The sequence below is a fragment of the Canis lupus genome, chromosome 3 (genome assembly GCF_048164855.1).
Source record: "Canis lupus baileyi chromosome 3, mCanLup2.hap1, whole genome shotgun sequence".
Classification (NCBI taxonomy): domain Eukaryota; kingdom Metazoa; phylum Chordata; class Mammalia; order Carnivora; family Canidae; genus Canis; species Canis lupus.
In genome coordinates, this window is record NC_132840.1 from 56,556,914 (window position 1) to 56,570,395 (window position 13,482).

Here is a 13,482-nt window from a genome sequence, read left to right on the forward strand (position 1 = left end):
ACACTTCTTTTTTGTAGGACGAACACAGTTTTTACTATTAAACCACGTCTCAGAGTCTTTATTCCCCCATCTCTGTTCCACCCTCCCCTCGCTGCAGCAGGAACCAGCAGTCTCCGCTCCCTTCCGCCTGGACCTGCCAGAGCAGGAACCTCCTCACCCCACCCTGGGGCCCTACCTGAGTCACTCTGTCTCCTGCCCCCCACCCAGCAGTGGGGTCCTGGAGACGGTCCCAACCAGGTTCGGGGAGGGAGGCGGCCACACGCCTACCACCCGCCCCCATTCCTTCCACTGGTCAGGCCCTGGGGAAGACGGGTAGCACAGGGCAAACTCTCACCCCAGAATACCTAAGTAGCTGGGAACTGCTGCCAAAAGAGGAATCTCTGCCAAATGATGAAACGAGTTCATCGTACACGCAGGGGACTGTGCACACTAGGTGTCAGTCTGAAAATCTCCCCTGCCCCCTTCCCCCCAGGATCGCGTTCCCACTAAAACCCTGGCTCACTAATTCACAATTGTAGAGGAATGAATGATAAATCCTGCCAGCTGACTGGTTTGGATGGGAAGGACCCAGAGGGCGGGTGGATAACTCGAAATGGGGAGTGTGCTATAGTAGCCAGCTCTGCCCTACTGCTTTTTCTTCTCGTGGGGAGCCTTTGCGTTCCAGTAGTACAGCAGCTGGGCGGCGATGAGGCCATTGCAGAGGGAAGAGACCACGAAGGTTCCGGCCATGAGGGGGTCTCCAGTCTCCTAGGTGAGAGGCAGCCGGTGGGGGGGGGGGTCACTTCCACACAGCCCAAAGTGCTCAGAGGGAGCAGCCTGAAGTCCCCGGCTGAGCCAGGACGGGATTTTAGCGCCCTCTAGAGGGGAGAAGGTGAGCTCACCTGAATGGAGGTGAAGATTCTGGCCAAGGAGCCCCCAAAGAGCAGAAAGACTGTGATGGCTGAGAGCTGGCCTGTGTGCCCGTTCTGGTAGTTCGTTGCTGCCTGGATCAGCTGGGGAAGAAATCAAGAACCTTTGTTCTGTTATCTGAACTCTTCCATGTTCCCGCCACAGACTTCCCATCGCCCTCTGTCCAACACCCCCATACCTGGGGCTCCCACTCTGCTCCTCATCCAGTCCCCACCTCACTCCCTCTGCCCAGCATCCTTCCTTCCTTCCTTCCAGTACTCACCCGCCCCACTACCACAGCAGGCACATTGGAGGCCTGGAGCAGGGTGATTACGGCCTGCGGTGTCAGTGGTGACAGGAGCGCAAGCAGGACCAGCGCATAGCAGGCTAAGAAAGTGACACCTGGGGGCCAAGGAGGTAAGGAGCCCTGGTCAGCCTCTCCCACTCCTCTGGCTTCCCAGAGCCAAAGTTCCCCATCAGGGCCCCCAAGAGCCACACCCTGCTCTCGGGTAAACCCCGGCACCTTTCATAGTTTGTCCTCTGTAGTGCAGGACCAGGAAGCAGATGGTGACTGTCTGGAACAGCAGGAACAGAGCTTCACCCCAAGAGCTGCAGAGTCAAGAGTTGGGAGGAAGAAAGGCGGGCCTGGAAAGGGGCAGGGAAAGCCTCCATGGCCCGTCCATCTGGGGACACAGTTCTCTGACGCCCTCCTCAGCCCCCACCTGTCTAGATCCCGGGCACCCCTGGGATGCTCTCCTCATCACGTCCACAGGTGATGGCCAGATTTCCAGAAAGGCTTAAATAAGCCCTCTCCCCTGCCTCACCCTAAATCCCACTTGCGAGCATTCACCCTTGGGGATTGAGGGTAGGCTCCCCTCACCTGAAGGGGAAGTTGTTGGTGATGCTGTAGACCATGGTCCCCGTCAGTGCCACTAGTTCTAGCATCACTGACTGAAGGCTCAGCCCTTCGGCGCTCTTGGCTTTCAGGATTTTAAACACCTGGGGCAATTTTACTAGAGAAAGGACGAGAAAGGCAGAGGTAAGGAGCCCACATCCCTTGGGAGCCCCACACAACAGCCATGGGGCAGACTGGGAAGCATGTCACCTCGACTGGTTAAGAGACCCACCCCATTTCTGGTATCTCAGCCCTCCACCTGAAGACAGGGTACATACCCAGAAGTGACCCGGCCACAATGCCCAGACCCAGGCTCTTGCTGAGAAGAATCTTGAGGCAGGGGACTGAAAAGAGAAAGCGGAGTAAACACAAAAGCAGCCCCTGGAACCCAGCTCAGGGCTAAAGGCTTTTCAGGCTGCTGGGGGTTGCTGCTGCTCCCTAAGACCTGGGCAAACCCAAACAAGGAAGATCAGGGCTGTCCGATGGCAGGTGAAAAGGCCAGGGGGCCTTCCTGCCCCAAATCCTATCACTGTCAGGTGACTTTTCCAAAATAGACGGATTTACGTCTAAACTCCTTGACTTCCGAGGCTTTCCATTGCTTCTCTGCAGAAAGCTGGGCAATGCCCAGGAGACCTCCCATCCTTTCCCCTCTGAGCAACCCAGGCGCTCCACTTCGCGTGTGTTGCCCGTCCAAGGACAGGCCTCCTGCTCCCTCGTGCCCGAACTCCTGGCCCCTGCTCGGGGGCTTGCTGGGAGGCCCTGGTACACCCCTCCAGCCCAGCGAGAGTCATGAATGCGACCCAGACAGGTGCACAGTGGGAGAGTGGGGGGCCGGGAAGAGACTGGGCCTGACGTCTGCGGTGGGCTTTGTGTGGACCTGCCTCGCAGACGGAGGCCGGCAAGCAAGTCATCCCAGGATTAGACCACCAGCAAATGCTGAGGGCGGAGGGCGCCTCTGCAGATGCCCCCGAAGCCTAAATTCATCAGATGCCTTGGAGTAAGCGCGGGTTTGCTCAAGGTCTACTAATCTATTAAAGACCGTAACGACCTGGTCAGATTTTAACTTCGTTTTGTGCAGTCTGTGTCTTTCCACCTTTCACGATCACCAAGAAGTAATGATGCCGCCGCCCTCTCCCGGCCTCCCGCTCAAACATGGCGAGCCCCCTCTATGGACGCCGAGGCACTTCCGCCCCCCGCCGCAGGGATTTCCGCCCGGCACGGCGTGGCAGGGGTCGCCACCGTCCGGCCCGCAGTCCCGCCCCCCTGATGGCCCGAGGGCGCTCGGGCAGAACTTTTGACAAAGATACCGAATAAAGCTCACCGTGAAGCAAGTCCCACTGGACGAAAATTTGGTCGTAGCATTTCTCAGGTAAGAGAAGCGGTACAAGCGCTCGTTTGAGCAGGCCCTCCTCCTCGGCCGCCATGTTGCAAAGCTAGCTTCCGCCCGTCTCTCCGGGCCGCCATGGAGCGACGCTGCGCATGCGCGCCCTGGCCTTTTACACCCCCACCCCCACCCCCGCCCGGCCCTCTTTTCCTCGCTCTTTCTTCACGCCACCCCACCCCGTAAAATAGATCTCGTGCAGCGACCACGTTTCGGAAGCGCCCTGCCAGCTCGAGTCTTACGGCATGCTGAGGCGGCGCGCCTGCGCAGTTCCATTTCTCGCGCCTTTGTTTATGCTTCCAGTTCGGAGGCAACCCCGCGCCTCCTACCTCTCTATCCGCTCCTTCTGTGCGGCGCCATCTTGTCTTCCCCAGCCGGCTCCACCTTGTTCGAAGTTGAGAGACGAGGAGCATGGGTGTCCGCAAGGGCTTTGGGTGGGGGCGCCATGGCTCCCTATCTCCTGTTGTCTGGGCGGCTCCAGAGGGAAGGACAGCGTGCGCCAGGCAGTCCCCCGGAGGCGCCGAGCTCCACGCAGCCCCGTGTTCCTCCCTCCTGGCTGTCTGCGCCCGCAGCTGCTGAGCCGGGAGGGTGAAGCAGAGGCGATGGCGGTGAGAAGGCGAGCCCCCAGGCCCGAGGGTTCTGTCCTTCCCACCCGCCGGCCCCTCCGCCTTGTGCGGCCCTGAGCAAGCACATCAGCAGCGCCCCCCCCCCCCCCGCCGCCCCGTAAGGAAAGGCCGCTGGGGATTTGTGACCCCAGCTCCCAGCCATTCCGGTGACCCCATGCCATCAGCAAGGTCTCACGGGCTGCCCGCCGGGTGCGGACCGCGGCTGTCTGGGAGACCCTTTGGCTGTCTGGGAGACCCTTTCTAGATCCTGGACGCCGGCTGCCCTGGGGGTGCCACCCACTCCCACCGCAGGGGAGGGGGGCGGGCTGGAGGCAGGCGGCTCCTGGGAGCGCCCGCGTGATAGGGGGTGGAGGTCAGAGTCTGCTGCTGCTGCAGCCCGTGGCAGAAATAGAAGTATCCCTGGACACGGGCACCGTGTTCGTGTTGCCAAGGAGCTCCCACACAGCCTTCGGAAAGGAAGTGACCCAGGTGTGACCTTCCCCGAACACTCCTCGGCTACTGCTACCTGCTGCACTTGTATTTGTGAAACTGGTTTGGAGGGCCTGGGGAAATGAAGCAGCCAGAGGCCCCAGAAAAAGAGGAAGGGGGATGCGGCAGATTTCGACACCAGCTGTGGCAGGCTCTAGGGAACGGGGTCACAGAGCATAGGATGGTGTCCATCTCTCTTCCCCTGCTTATTGTCTGGCTCCCTGAGACCCTACCATGGAAGGTGCAGAAAGGCATGTGACAAGACAGCTTTTAGTCCTGGCAAGAATGGGGAAATCCGAAGACAGTGTTTCGAGCAGGTTTTATTATGCTGGGGATGGGGGAGGAGAACTATGTCATGTTTATGACCCTTTCTCTCTCCTGCATCCCTTCAGATGGCATTAGTTCTATTTTTGTTCCAGAAGACTGAGAAGGAAGGTAACTTTGTTTCTGAGTCAGTTGGGTGATGAGAATGGCCCCCTCCCCCCCCCCCCCCCCCCCCGCCGCCAAGCTTGATACTGGTATCAAGGATGGGGACATGCTCAGAGGGGCTGGTAGGTGGGTGGGCGTCTCCTGATAATGCAGAATGTAACCAGCGCCAGGGCGAGGAGGCCGAGTGAGATCACGCCGACGATGAGGGGCAGCAGGTTGAAGTGTTCGCTGGGACAAGAGAAACCTGGCAGAAAGGGAGGGCGGGCAGGCATCAGGGTGGTGGTGGGGCACAGGTGGGAGGAGGATGGGAGGAAGGCGTGGGGGGGACATGGGGAAGTAGAGTGATGAGTGCCCTCGAAGCTCCTAGGGAAAGAGGGCAGAGTCCTGCTGAGGAAGTAGGGCAGTTGCCCTAAAGCTACAAGGCTGAGAGAGAAAGGAAAGTTCAAGATCTCATAAAGGAGGCGGGTGGCCGTCAGAGCAGTGGGAGCCTTCTAGGAGGGAGGACTAGTTCTTACTTGGCCCAAAGGCCCCTGAAGGGGGCAGCTGAGCAGCCTGCAGCTTCAGGTGGAGCAGGTCAAGGCGCAGAGCTGGCGTAAGAAGGATGCTTGCATTTCTGCAGCTGAAGCTCTGGCCCAGGGGGGCTTGGAGAGCTCGGAGGGATGCGTTCTGACCTGAGAATGTCCACTCTGAAAGAGCGAGGAAGGGTCAGCTCTGGAGCCTTGTCCCCGCCACCCCGATTTAGATCCCCTTTCAGGAGCCCGGACATTCAGGGCAAGCGACCCGAGGGCGGGTGACTCACGCGCCGCCTGCGGAAAGGACACGTTGTACTGCAGAGCCAGGTAGTCGAGGTAGACTGAACCCTGCTGCGGCTCCTGCGAAGGCGACCAGGAAGGCTGAGAGTGGCCGGAGCCCCCAGCACAGCAAAGGGTGGGGGGATAGGGGGACACGAGGGGGCCGGGGTGGGGAGGTACCTGTGTGAACCCGAAGCTGAGCTGCCCGAAAGGGAAGGAGAGAAGCAGATGGGGGCGGGCCCCGTCACAGTCCCCCCAGGGCTTGGTACTGTTGGGGTTCAGCACCGAGATGCCCCAGGCCTGTAGCGGTTAAAAAGAGGTTTTGAAGGCCGCAGCCGCCCGGGGTTCCCTGTTTCCTCCATCCCCTCCCTGCGTGCCCCCTTCTCTCTTCTTCCTTCTGCAGTGCGGTGAGCGACCTCACCCCTGCCCCCACGGGTGGCTCTACCTGGCCTCCGGCCTGGGTTGGGTACACAACCCCGATCTGAATCCGGGCTTGGAGCCGGGCGCAGGGCTGGGAACCCGTAGTCCAAGTGTAGTCTCCTATGGCGTCCTGGGGGCCAGGGCCGGGACTGGGAGGTGGTGGCCTTGGCCCTGGCCCCGGCTGGGTGTAGCTGGTGGAGGTGTGGGGTTTGCCGGTGCCCGTGGTGCCCGTGGTGTTGCTTGTGCTGTTGCTCGTGGTTGGGTGAATGGTGGTGTTTCTGTGCCCCGGGGTTGTCGGGGCCTGGTGAGTGGTGGTGTTGGGCGCATGGCTGGTGGTCTCCGCGGTGGTGGTGCTGTGGCTGGTGGTCCCAGGGCTTCCTGTGCTCTCTGTAGCCGTAGGGGTCACCGTGAAGGAGGGCAGCAGGGTGGCCGACTTTTTATGGGGACAGTCGCTCCGGGTCCCCTGGGCTTGGAGCAGAGGGGAGGGTTGGTTAGCAATGGGGCAGTGTCCCCCTGAGCCCCTTCCCCTCGGGCCCCCCCTTACCTGCTAGCAGCCCCACCAAGGCCCCCAAGAAAAACACGGCTGGCCTCATAACCGATCGGCCTCACCCCAGTCGGTGCGGGACGGTGTGTTCAACACCAGCCTGTAGCCTCTGCCTTCTTTTGGAAGAGGAATTAAGTGTCTGACTTCCTGTGGCAGCCCAGTCCACCCCCAGCCTGACTCAGGCACCTCAGCCCCAGCCACCAATCACTTAGTCATTGAACCCCTGTCACCAAGTGAGGGGATGGGTCACCAGCCTCAATATCACAGGTAGATGCGGAGTTTGGGGACAGTTGGTCCTTGCGGACCTACTTGTCTACTTCAGCCTGTTTGGTGGGCCGGAGGGGTTACAGAACCAGCGGGGAACAGCACCCCACCCCTTGCTTATGTCCTCCAGTTCTAGGGGTTAAGTGTTTCTATTCCCTCTTTTCCATTTGTCACTTCCTCTTGACAGAACATGTGAGGCACTTATGATGGTGCTTGCGTCTTGGCCTTTAGAGTGGGTCACTAGCCAACAAATGCTACCCCATTAGCGGGTCAGCAGGGAGAGGATAACAAAAAAAGGAAACCCAAGGGAAACTTGAGGGACTATGAACTGGGGGTGGAGTGGTGGCCCCAGCCAGGGAGGCCCTGGGACACAGGTGGGAGGGAAGGGGAGGCAAGAAATGAGAAGCCCAAACAGGCAGTTTCCAAGTCATTTTATTCAGAATTTTGTGTTTGTTTTCTGAATCAATAAATACTATACAAAACAATGTAAAAATGGCTACCACTTTTTCTCCCCTGCTCCCCCCCACCTGGGGACAATCCTCTGGGCCATTTAACTCTGGGATTCTCCAGATTTGGTCCAGCAAATGAGGTTGAGTGACACTATGGCCCCTGGCAGCCTCTGAAGAGGCACGTAGCTGGGGTGGGGGAGAGCCTCTGGGGTTTGGAGGTTGACTAGGTTACGGAGATGGATTAGTGTTTTTGGGAGAAGAGACGGCGCCTGGAGCAAGAGCCTGCCCCAAAGAAAAGGGTGTCTAAAATGTTCACGTTCCTTCTTTTGCCTCAAAAAGTGACATTTATTCAAAGAAAAAAAAAAGGAAAAAAATGACAAGATGTCCATCCCTTGGCTCCCTTCCCTCCCCCCTCCTGCTCTTCTGCCCCCCCCAGACTGAGGCCAGGGTCAGGCTAGGTAGCAGGACCACCCCTCAGATGAGGTCAGCAACATTGAGGGGCATTTCCTCAATGGAGGTGTTGTAGAAAGTCTCGATGTCTCGAAGAGTCCTCTTGTCTTCTTCTGTCACCATGTTAATAGCCACACCCTTCCGGCCAAATCGTCCACCACGGCCGATTCTGGTGAGAATAGGACAGGTTCAGTCTGGCTCAGGATGGGGGCAGGACAGAGCCTGAGCTCAGGGCTGGGGGAGGGAACATTTTAGATCTGCACTTACCTGTGGATATAGTTTTCCCTGTTGGTAGGAAGGTCATAGTTGATGACTAGAGACACCTGCTGCACATCGATGCCTCTGGCCTGGGTCGGGAGAGGACAGGTCAGCAGGAGGAAGGGTGGGGGACCAGTGCGCGTAGCAGGGACCGCTGTGTGTGTAGGCAGCCAAAGGGAAGGCAAAGGAAACAGCAGCCCCTCTTCCCAGCACCCTGAGGCATGTCACATTTTATTCCAAGTTGCTACTTTCCTGAGGGGGGCACAAGCAAGCCCCCTGGAGAGGGAATCAGCTTGGGTCCTCCCTCCTTCCCAGGGTTCTCCATTCCCTACTCACCAGCAAGTCAGTGGTAATCAGTACTCTGCTAGAGCCCGAGCGGAACTCCCTCATGATAACATCTCGCTCCTTCTGGTCCATGTCTCCGTGCTATAGTGGGGACCAGAGGGGAGGGCGCGTGTCACAGGCGCACAGGCTCGGAGGCCCAGGCACACGGGCACTACGGGGAACAAGGGAGAGAACGCACCATGGCAGACACGGTGAAGTCTCGGGCGTGCATCTTCTCGGTGAGCCAATCCACCTTCCTTCGGGTGTTGATGAAAATGACTGCCTGTGTGATGGTCAGAGTCTCGTACAAGTCACACAGCGTGTCCAGCTTCCACTCCTGGGAGGGGGAAGGAGATCAGTGAGGGGCTCTACCCAGGGATGTACAGCCAGGCAAGCCCCCCCCCTGCACCGGGCCCCACCTCTCGCTCCACGTTGATGTAGAACTGGCGGATGCCCTCGAGGGTCAACTCTTCTTTCTTGACCAGAATCCGAATGGGGTCCCTCATGAACTTCTTGGTCACCTCAAGCACGTCAGAAGGCATCGTGGCAGACAGCAAAACCACCTAATGGGAAAGAGCAGCCTTGGGGTAGGGGATCCTCCAGGCTGGCCCCCCCTCCCCTAGCAAGCAAGTAAGTTGTCGCCTAATGCAGAAGCTAGGGCATGAAAAGGCTTGAGGCCCCCGGATTCTTTGTGGCTCCTGCAGCATGTGCTGCTGCTGTGACCCCCACCACACAGCCACCTACAAAGGAAACCTTGACCGCCCACTAGAGTCTGTGAACCCCTTTCTCACCTGGGTGTTGCTGTTGAGCTTTTGGAATATGTCATAGATCTGGTCCTTGAATCCACGGCTTAACATCTCATCAGCTTCGTCCAGTACAAACATCTTGATATATTTGGGAGCTACAAGAGGAGAAAACCCCAATGGACAGTAGTGAGGGAACCAGGAAACCAAACTTCAAGTTCCTGATCGAGAACACTAAGGAACAAGAGATCTGCTCTCAGGATACGAAGGCTGATCCTTTGCCAAGACTCCCACACGAGGCCAGCTGACAGGCCAGGGAAGTAGAACACTCCCCGGGGCTGAGGACGGGGAAGCCAGGCTCAGATGACACGCATGGGCTCATCACAGAGCAACTCTTTCCCAGGTGCATGCTAGCCCGTCAGAGGAGGACACTGCGAAGGGGGGGGGGGGAAGGCACGAGTGGGAGGGTTAAAGAGGACAGCCAGACTCACATAGGTATCTCCGGTTCAGCATGTCAAACACACGACCCGGGGTGCCCACGATGATATGAGGAGCCTCCATCTGAAGCTTCTGCACCTCAGCACGTACATTGGTCCCCCCAATGCAGGCATGGCAGGAAGCACCCATGTAATCTCCTAATGCCATGACTACCTTCTGTATCTGGACTCAGAAAAAAAAAAATGTACCCAATTATGAGCTATGATCAAGGCAGGTCCCGTTTAAGATGCTTCTAGTAAAATAAAAAATAAGTAAGTAAATAAATAAATAAAATGCTTCTAGTGTTCTCTCCAACTCAGACGTGCACCATTAAACTCACTTTTCAGACAAGAAACAGGCAGATACTTCACTTAAGATCACACTGCCAGTAAGTGGCAGGCTCAGGATTTGAGCTTGGTCTGGCTCCTAAGAATACAAGGATTCACACTAACAGCCCTTTCTAAAAGCCATGACGACCCATTGATTTGATCTCACTCCAACTAGTTTTATGAATGGAAGGCCATCTACCCATGTCCTACTGAACTCCTGCCACAGAACCTGTGCTAGGTGACACGTTCGCTTTTTTTATTTTTTTTTATTTTTTATTTTTTTAAGATTTTTTTTTTTTATTTATTTATTCATGATAGTCACAGAGAGAGAGAGAGAGAGAGAGAAGCAGAGCGAGAAGCAGGCTCCATGCACCGGGAGTCCGATGTGGGATTCGATCCCGGGTCTCCAGGATCGCGCCCTGGGCCAAAGGCAGGCGCCAAACCGCTGCGCCACCCAGGGATCCCCGTTCGCTTTTTTTAAAAGAGCATGTTCTGCACATACATTAAGGCCCTACTGAATTCTTCCAGAACTCTTCACTTACAGTACCTTACCTCAATTCACCGATAAGCATAGAATCATCCTAAACTCACCATAAAACTAATATCCTACTTATGAGACTAGCATTTCTGACCCTTTCTCCACCAAGACCCAAGAAAGGTCTCATTAAAATTTTATGTGCCCTAGGCATGAAACAGCTCTGGCCACCAATCCAGGCATCAAGCTAGGATGAACACAGGACTGCCCGTCTGCTTTGCCCCTGGCTGATATAAGAGCACCACCACCACCAAGGTGTCTCTTTGCCCATTGCCAGGGGGTTTGTTCATAAAACAGCCACCAAACTTGCCCAGCCAGCCAGGCTCCACCTTGCAACCTTTTCATTTGACTCAGGAAATGGGTGGAGAAAATAATGCTTATTGTGTTTGGGTAGGAAAGACCTCGTAATTAATCCTAACAAGCTCTCAAACATCCGGAAGTCCTCAACTTATTTCTTTACACAGTCCCCACCCCCCCAACCATTCAGTTCTTAAATAGATAGTGGTCCTGAGGAACACACATCTATGCTTTTTTTAATGACCACATTTCTAAAGCAGTCCTTCAGGGGAGGAACAAAAAAGCCTACATACTCACCTGCTGAGCCAACTCCCTAGTGGGTGCCAGGACCAAGGCCTGTGTAGCCTTTAGATCCAATTCAATTTGTTGCAGAATCGATATGGCAAAAGTGGCTGTTTTCCCAGTCCCAGATTGGGCTTGAGCGATCACATCATAACCTAAATAGATCGAGAAAAACAAGACATGAGAATACATACATTTCAGAGTCATGAGATGTTCAAGGCTTTACTTTACCCACAAGAAGCCAATGGAGCCATGTGCCAAGCATGACGTGCTCCACAGACTTTACCCCATGACAACAGAGTGCCCACACAGAACATTAACTCATTCAGTACTGCACAAAGCTCAGAAACAGGTACCAGCAGAAATCAAACCAGCCATGCATGTGGCCAGGGCATGAACACAGACCAAAAGCCAAGCCTGGATAAACAAGGAGTTGCTCGGTCCCCGACTGATAGGAGACAGGCACCAACCAGATACCACTGTACCCAGTTTAGGGACAGCCCAGAACCTGTCCTGGGACAGGAGGCTTACCCTTGATACAAGGAAGAATGGCTCGCTGCTGGATGGCAGAAGGCTTCTCGAAACCATAAGCATAGATGCCACGGAGAAGGGACTCGGAGAGGTTCATGTCATCAAAGCTGTCAACAATCTCATTCCAGTTACTCTGTAGGACAGAGAAAAATCACAGTAGTCAAACGGGGGTCTGTGTTCTCGCAGAACAGAGGGCACCTTGGTACCAGCCCCAGAGCTGCAGATCCCTGCACCTCTCCTCCCTCTGGGGAAGCCAGCTGGCTCTACCCGGCCTGGGCAATCAGTGAGGGCCAGTCCACTTGTGAAACCAGAGGCTAAACAGGGCAGGAGAGGAGACCAGACTCCTCCGGCAACCTGGTTCGTACAACCCAGGACGTAGATACTTTATACCAATCATCGAAAAGGAATGAGAATTGGGGAGAGGAAACAGGAACAGGTTCCTGTTAGGGGACAGGAACCACCCCTCCCGAGGTCAGGGGAGGCTGCTACAGACCGTCTTTTCCAGAGAGGGGGAACAATGGCTCAAAGCTCCCGGCTCACCTCGATGACGCCTTCGGGCTCCATCCCATCGGGGCCATTGTCTCTGGATCTGTTGGTGGAAAGCAGATGCACACCAACTGAGACGAGTTAGAAATCCGCGCGGCCGGGCTCTCCCCAGCAAGCGGTCCCGCCCGTGCCATCAGCCTCCACTCCCCGAGGACACAGCCCTTCCTCCTCCACCGACTCGGGCCCCGGCCCCCGCAGGCCACAGGGAACGCCGCCGCGCCCCCCGGGACCCTGAGGGGGTCCGCGCCCCCGCCCACGTGTCCCGGGCCGGCCGGAGCGCGTGCGCCTCCCCCCGCGGCCCCGGCGCGCCGGAAGTCCCGCCCCTTGCCTCCCGGCTGCGAGGGGAGGACATCCCCTTCCCCCCACGTCACTCCGCCCGCGCCCTCCCCCACCCCTCCAGCCCGTCTCCCCCCCTTGCGGTGCCCGGATGTGGGAGGCCGCGGGCGGTGGCGGCCTCGCGCACAATGAGCCCCAGCAGAGCTAGAGAAGGGGGAGATTGCACAACACTCAGCAGCGAAGGGGGCTGGGGGAGGGGAGCCCCTCAGGCCGCCATGTGCTCGCTCCCTCGACCACCCGGCGGCGTCTCCCCCCGCCACGGAACAATCCACAGCCCGCCCGCCCCGTCGCGAAATGGCGTCGCCCTCCCATACCTCAGGCCGCTCACCCCTGAAGGAAAGTGGACCTGCCCATCCGCAGTTTGCCAATTGCCCGGCTTGTGCGGCAAAATGGACCCGCCCGCCCGGCGCCGGGTGGGCTCCCGGTGCCTCACGCGGCCGCTCCTCGGGGTCAGGCTCGGTCCTGGCCGTCAAGAAAACCAGCACACTGAACGGCCGGCTTCTCCCGCCCCGACCCGGCTCTCCGCGCGACCGAGCGCCCGGCTCAGAGGACCCGGGCGCCCCCCGCTCCGGCGAGTGGTCCCGTCAGAATCCCCCAGAACCCCGAGCGCGCGCGAGCCCTCCCTCGCCAAAGAGGCGTCCGGACCCGCCGGCCGCCGCCGCCGCCGCCGTCGTCCCCCGCGCCGGGTCGCGACCCCCGCCTGGCGCTCGGGCCGGGGCCTCGCGCGCCGCGTCGGGGACAGCGGCCTCAGGGCAGGCCTCGCACGCCGGGCCCCGAGGGCCGGACCTCCCTCGCTACCCCCCCCCCCCGGGACCGGGCCTCCCGGCGTAAGGCCGCCCCGCACAACCCCGGGAGGGAGAGGCCCGGGGTTGGGCCTCGGCTTCCCCCGCCCCCCGCGGGACCCTCGAAAAGGAGCGGCTGGGTGAGTAGCCTCGATCTCTTGCAATAAGGATTTCTTACCGGGAATCCTGACTCGCAGACATGATCCTTAGAAACTAGGGCGGAGTGCCCGCCTATCGACAACTTATAGAGCGCCCGACCCCGCCCCAGCCATCGCATTGGCTCGGCCGCCTCGGCCCCGCCGCCGGCGCTCAGCGACTCGGCGTGACGTTAGTTCGCCGGCACCCCGGCACGCCGCCACCATTGGACAAGCTGAACGCCTATCAAGATGAGGACCCGCCCCTGCAGCCCCATTGGCTATGCGGCCCGCCTTTCTCGC

The 13,482-nt window shown here is 58.2% G+C and overlaps 3 protein-coding genes and 4 non-coding genes across 8 annotated transcripts; all 7 read right to left on the reverse strand.

Moving 5' to 3' along the window:
- Positions 1 to 7: 7 nt before the first annotated feature.
- On the reverse strand, positions 8 to 3,265 carry MPDU1 (mannose-P-dolichol utilization defect 1). Its single transcript, XM_072821583.1, has 7 exons — positions 3,105 to 3,265; positions 2,062 to 2,127; positions 1,769 to 1,901; positions 1,412 to 1,497; positions 1,172 to 1,290; positions 882 to 992; positions 8 to 747 (listed from the first exon to the last, which is right to left on the reverse strand). The coding sequence occupies exons 1-7, from the start codon at positions 3,205 to 3,207 to the stop codon at positions 625 to 627; spliced, it is 741 nt and encodes a 246-aa protein (XP_072677684.1). The 5' UTR covers positions 3,208 to 3,265; the 3' UTR covers positions 8 to 624.
- A 1,478-nt stretch (positions 3,266 to 4,743) lies between these two features.
- CD68 (CD68 molecule) lies at positions 4,744 to 6,617 on the reverse strand. Its single transcript, XM_072821579.1, has 6 exons — positions 6,443 to 6,617; positions 5,924 to 6,366; positions 5,659 to 5,778; positions 5,487 to 5,559; positions 5,203 to 5,373; positions 4,744 to 4,931 (listed from the first exon to the last, which is right to left on the reverse strand). Exons 1-6 carry the CDS (start codon positions 6,489 to 6,491, stop codon positions 4,798 to 4,800), a joined length of 990 nt encoding a protein of 329 aa, XP_072677680.1. The 5' UTR covers positions 6,492 to 6,617; the 3' UTR covers positions 4,744 to 4,797.
- Positions 6,618 to 7,120: 503 nt separating this feature from the next.
- Positions 7,121 to 13,334, reverse strand: EIF4A1 (eukaryotic translation initiation factor 4A1). 2 transcript variants are annotated; one of them, XM_072821578.1, is made up of 11 exons: positions 13,224 to 13,334; positions 11,922 to 11,970; positions 11,382 to 11,514; positions 10,866 to 11,005; positions 9,422 to 9,590; positions 8,979 to 9,088; positions 8,607 to 8,750; positions 8,387 to 8,524; positions 8,200 to 8,289; positions 7,873 to 7,952; positions 7,121 to 7,774 (listed from the first exon to the last, which is right to left on the reverse strand). In XM_072821578.1, the coding sequence occupies exons 1-11, from the start codon at positions 13,244 to 13,246 to the stop codon at positions 7,630 to 7,632; spliced, it is 1,221 nt and encodes a 406-aa protein (XP_072677679.1). In that variant the 5' UTR covers positions 13,247 to 13,334; the 3' UTR covers positions 7,121 to 7,629. The 2 variants fall into 2 exon arrangements, with proteins under 2 accessions (XP_072677679.1, XP_072677678.1); XM_072821577.1 differs by lacking the exon at positions 13,224 to 13,334 and adding an exon at positions 12,592 to 12,720.
- LOC140631305 (small nucleolar RNA SNORA67) lies at positions 8,022 to 8,162 on the reverse strand. The gene has a single exon (XR_012028943.1). It is a non-coding gene; the product is annotated as a small nucleolar RNA SNORA67 (small nucleolar RNA).
- Positions 9,183 to 9,320, reverse strand: LOC140631329 (small nucleolar RNA SNORD10). Its single transcript, XR_012028965.1, has one exon. It is a non-coding gene; the product is annotated as a small nucleolar RNA SNORD10 (small nucleolar RNA).
- Positions 10,409 to 10,553, reverse strand: LOC140631318 (small nucleolar RNA SNORA48). Its single transcript, XR_012028955.1, has one exon. It is a non-coding gene; the product is annotated as a small nucleolar RNA SNORA48 (small nucleolar RNA).
- Positions 11,229 to 11,349, reverse strand: LOC140631317 (small nucleolar RNA SNORA48). Its single transcript, XR_012028954.1, has one exon. It is a non-coding gene; the product is annotated as a small nucleolar RNA SNORA48 (small nucleolar RNA).
- Positions 13,335 to 13,482: the final 148 nt, after the last annotated feature.

Coding starts and splice junctions, on each gene's coding strand:
- MPDU1 (XM_072821583.1), bottom strand. CDS start 3,207: ATGGCGGCCGAGGAGGAGGGCCTGCTCAAACGAGCGCTTGTACCGCTT. Junction 2,128..3,104: donor CCAGTGGGACTTGCTTCACG/GTGAGCTTTATT, acceptor TTCTCTTTTCAG/TCCCCTGCCTCAAGATTCTT. Junction 1,498..1,768: donor ACCAACAACTTCCCCTTCAG/GTGAGGGGAGCC, acceptor TTGACTCTGCAG/CTCTTGGGGTGAAGCTCTGT.
- CD68 (XM_072821579.1), bottom strand. CDS start 6,491: ATGAGGCCAGCCGTGTTTTTCTTGGGGGCCTTGGTGGGGCTGCTAGCA. Junction 5,779..5,923: donor CAACCCAGGCCGGAGGCCAG/GTAGAGCCACCC, acceptor TAACCGCTACAG/GCCTGGGGCATCTCGGTGCT. Junction 4,932..5,202: donor TTCAGGGGCCTTTGGGCCAA/GTAAGAACTAGT, acceptor CCTTTCTGCCAG/GTTTCTCTTGTCCCAGCGAA.
- EIF4A1 (XM_072821577.1), bottom strand. CDS start 12,617: ATGGGCAGGTCCACTTTCCTTCAGGG. Junction 8,525..8,606: donor ACATCAACGTGGAGCGAGAG/GTGGGGCCCGGT, acceptor TCCCCCTCCCAG/GAGTGGAAGCTGGACACGCT. Junction 7,775..7,872: donor AGGGAAAACTATATCCACAG/GTAAGTGCAGAT, acceptor TATTCTCACCAG/AATCGGCCGTGGTGGACGAT.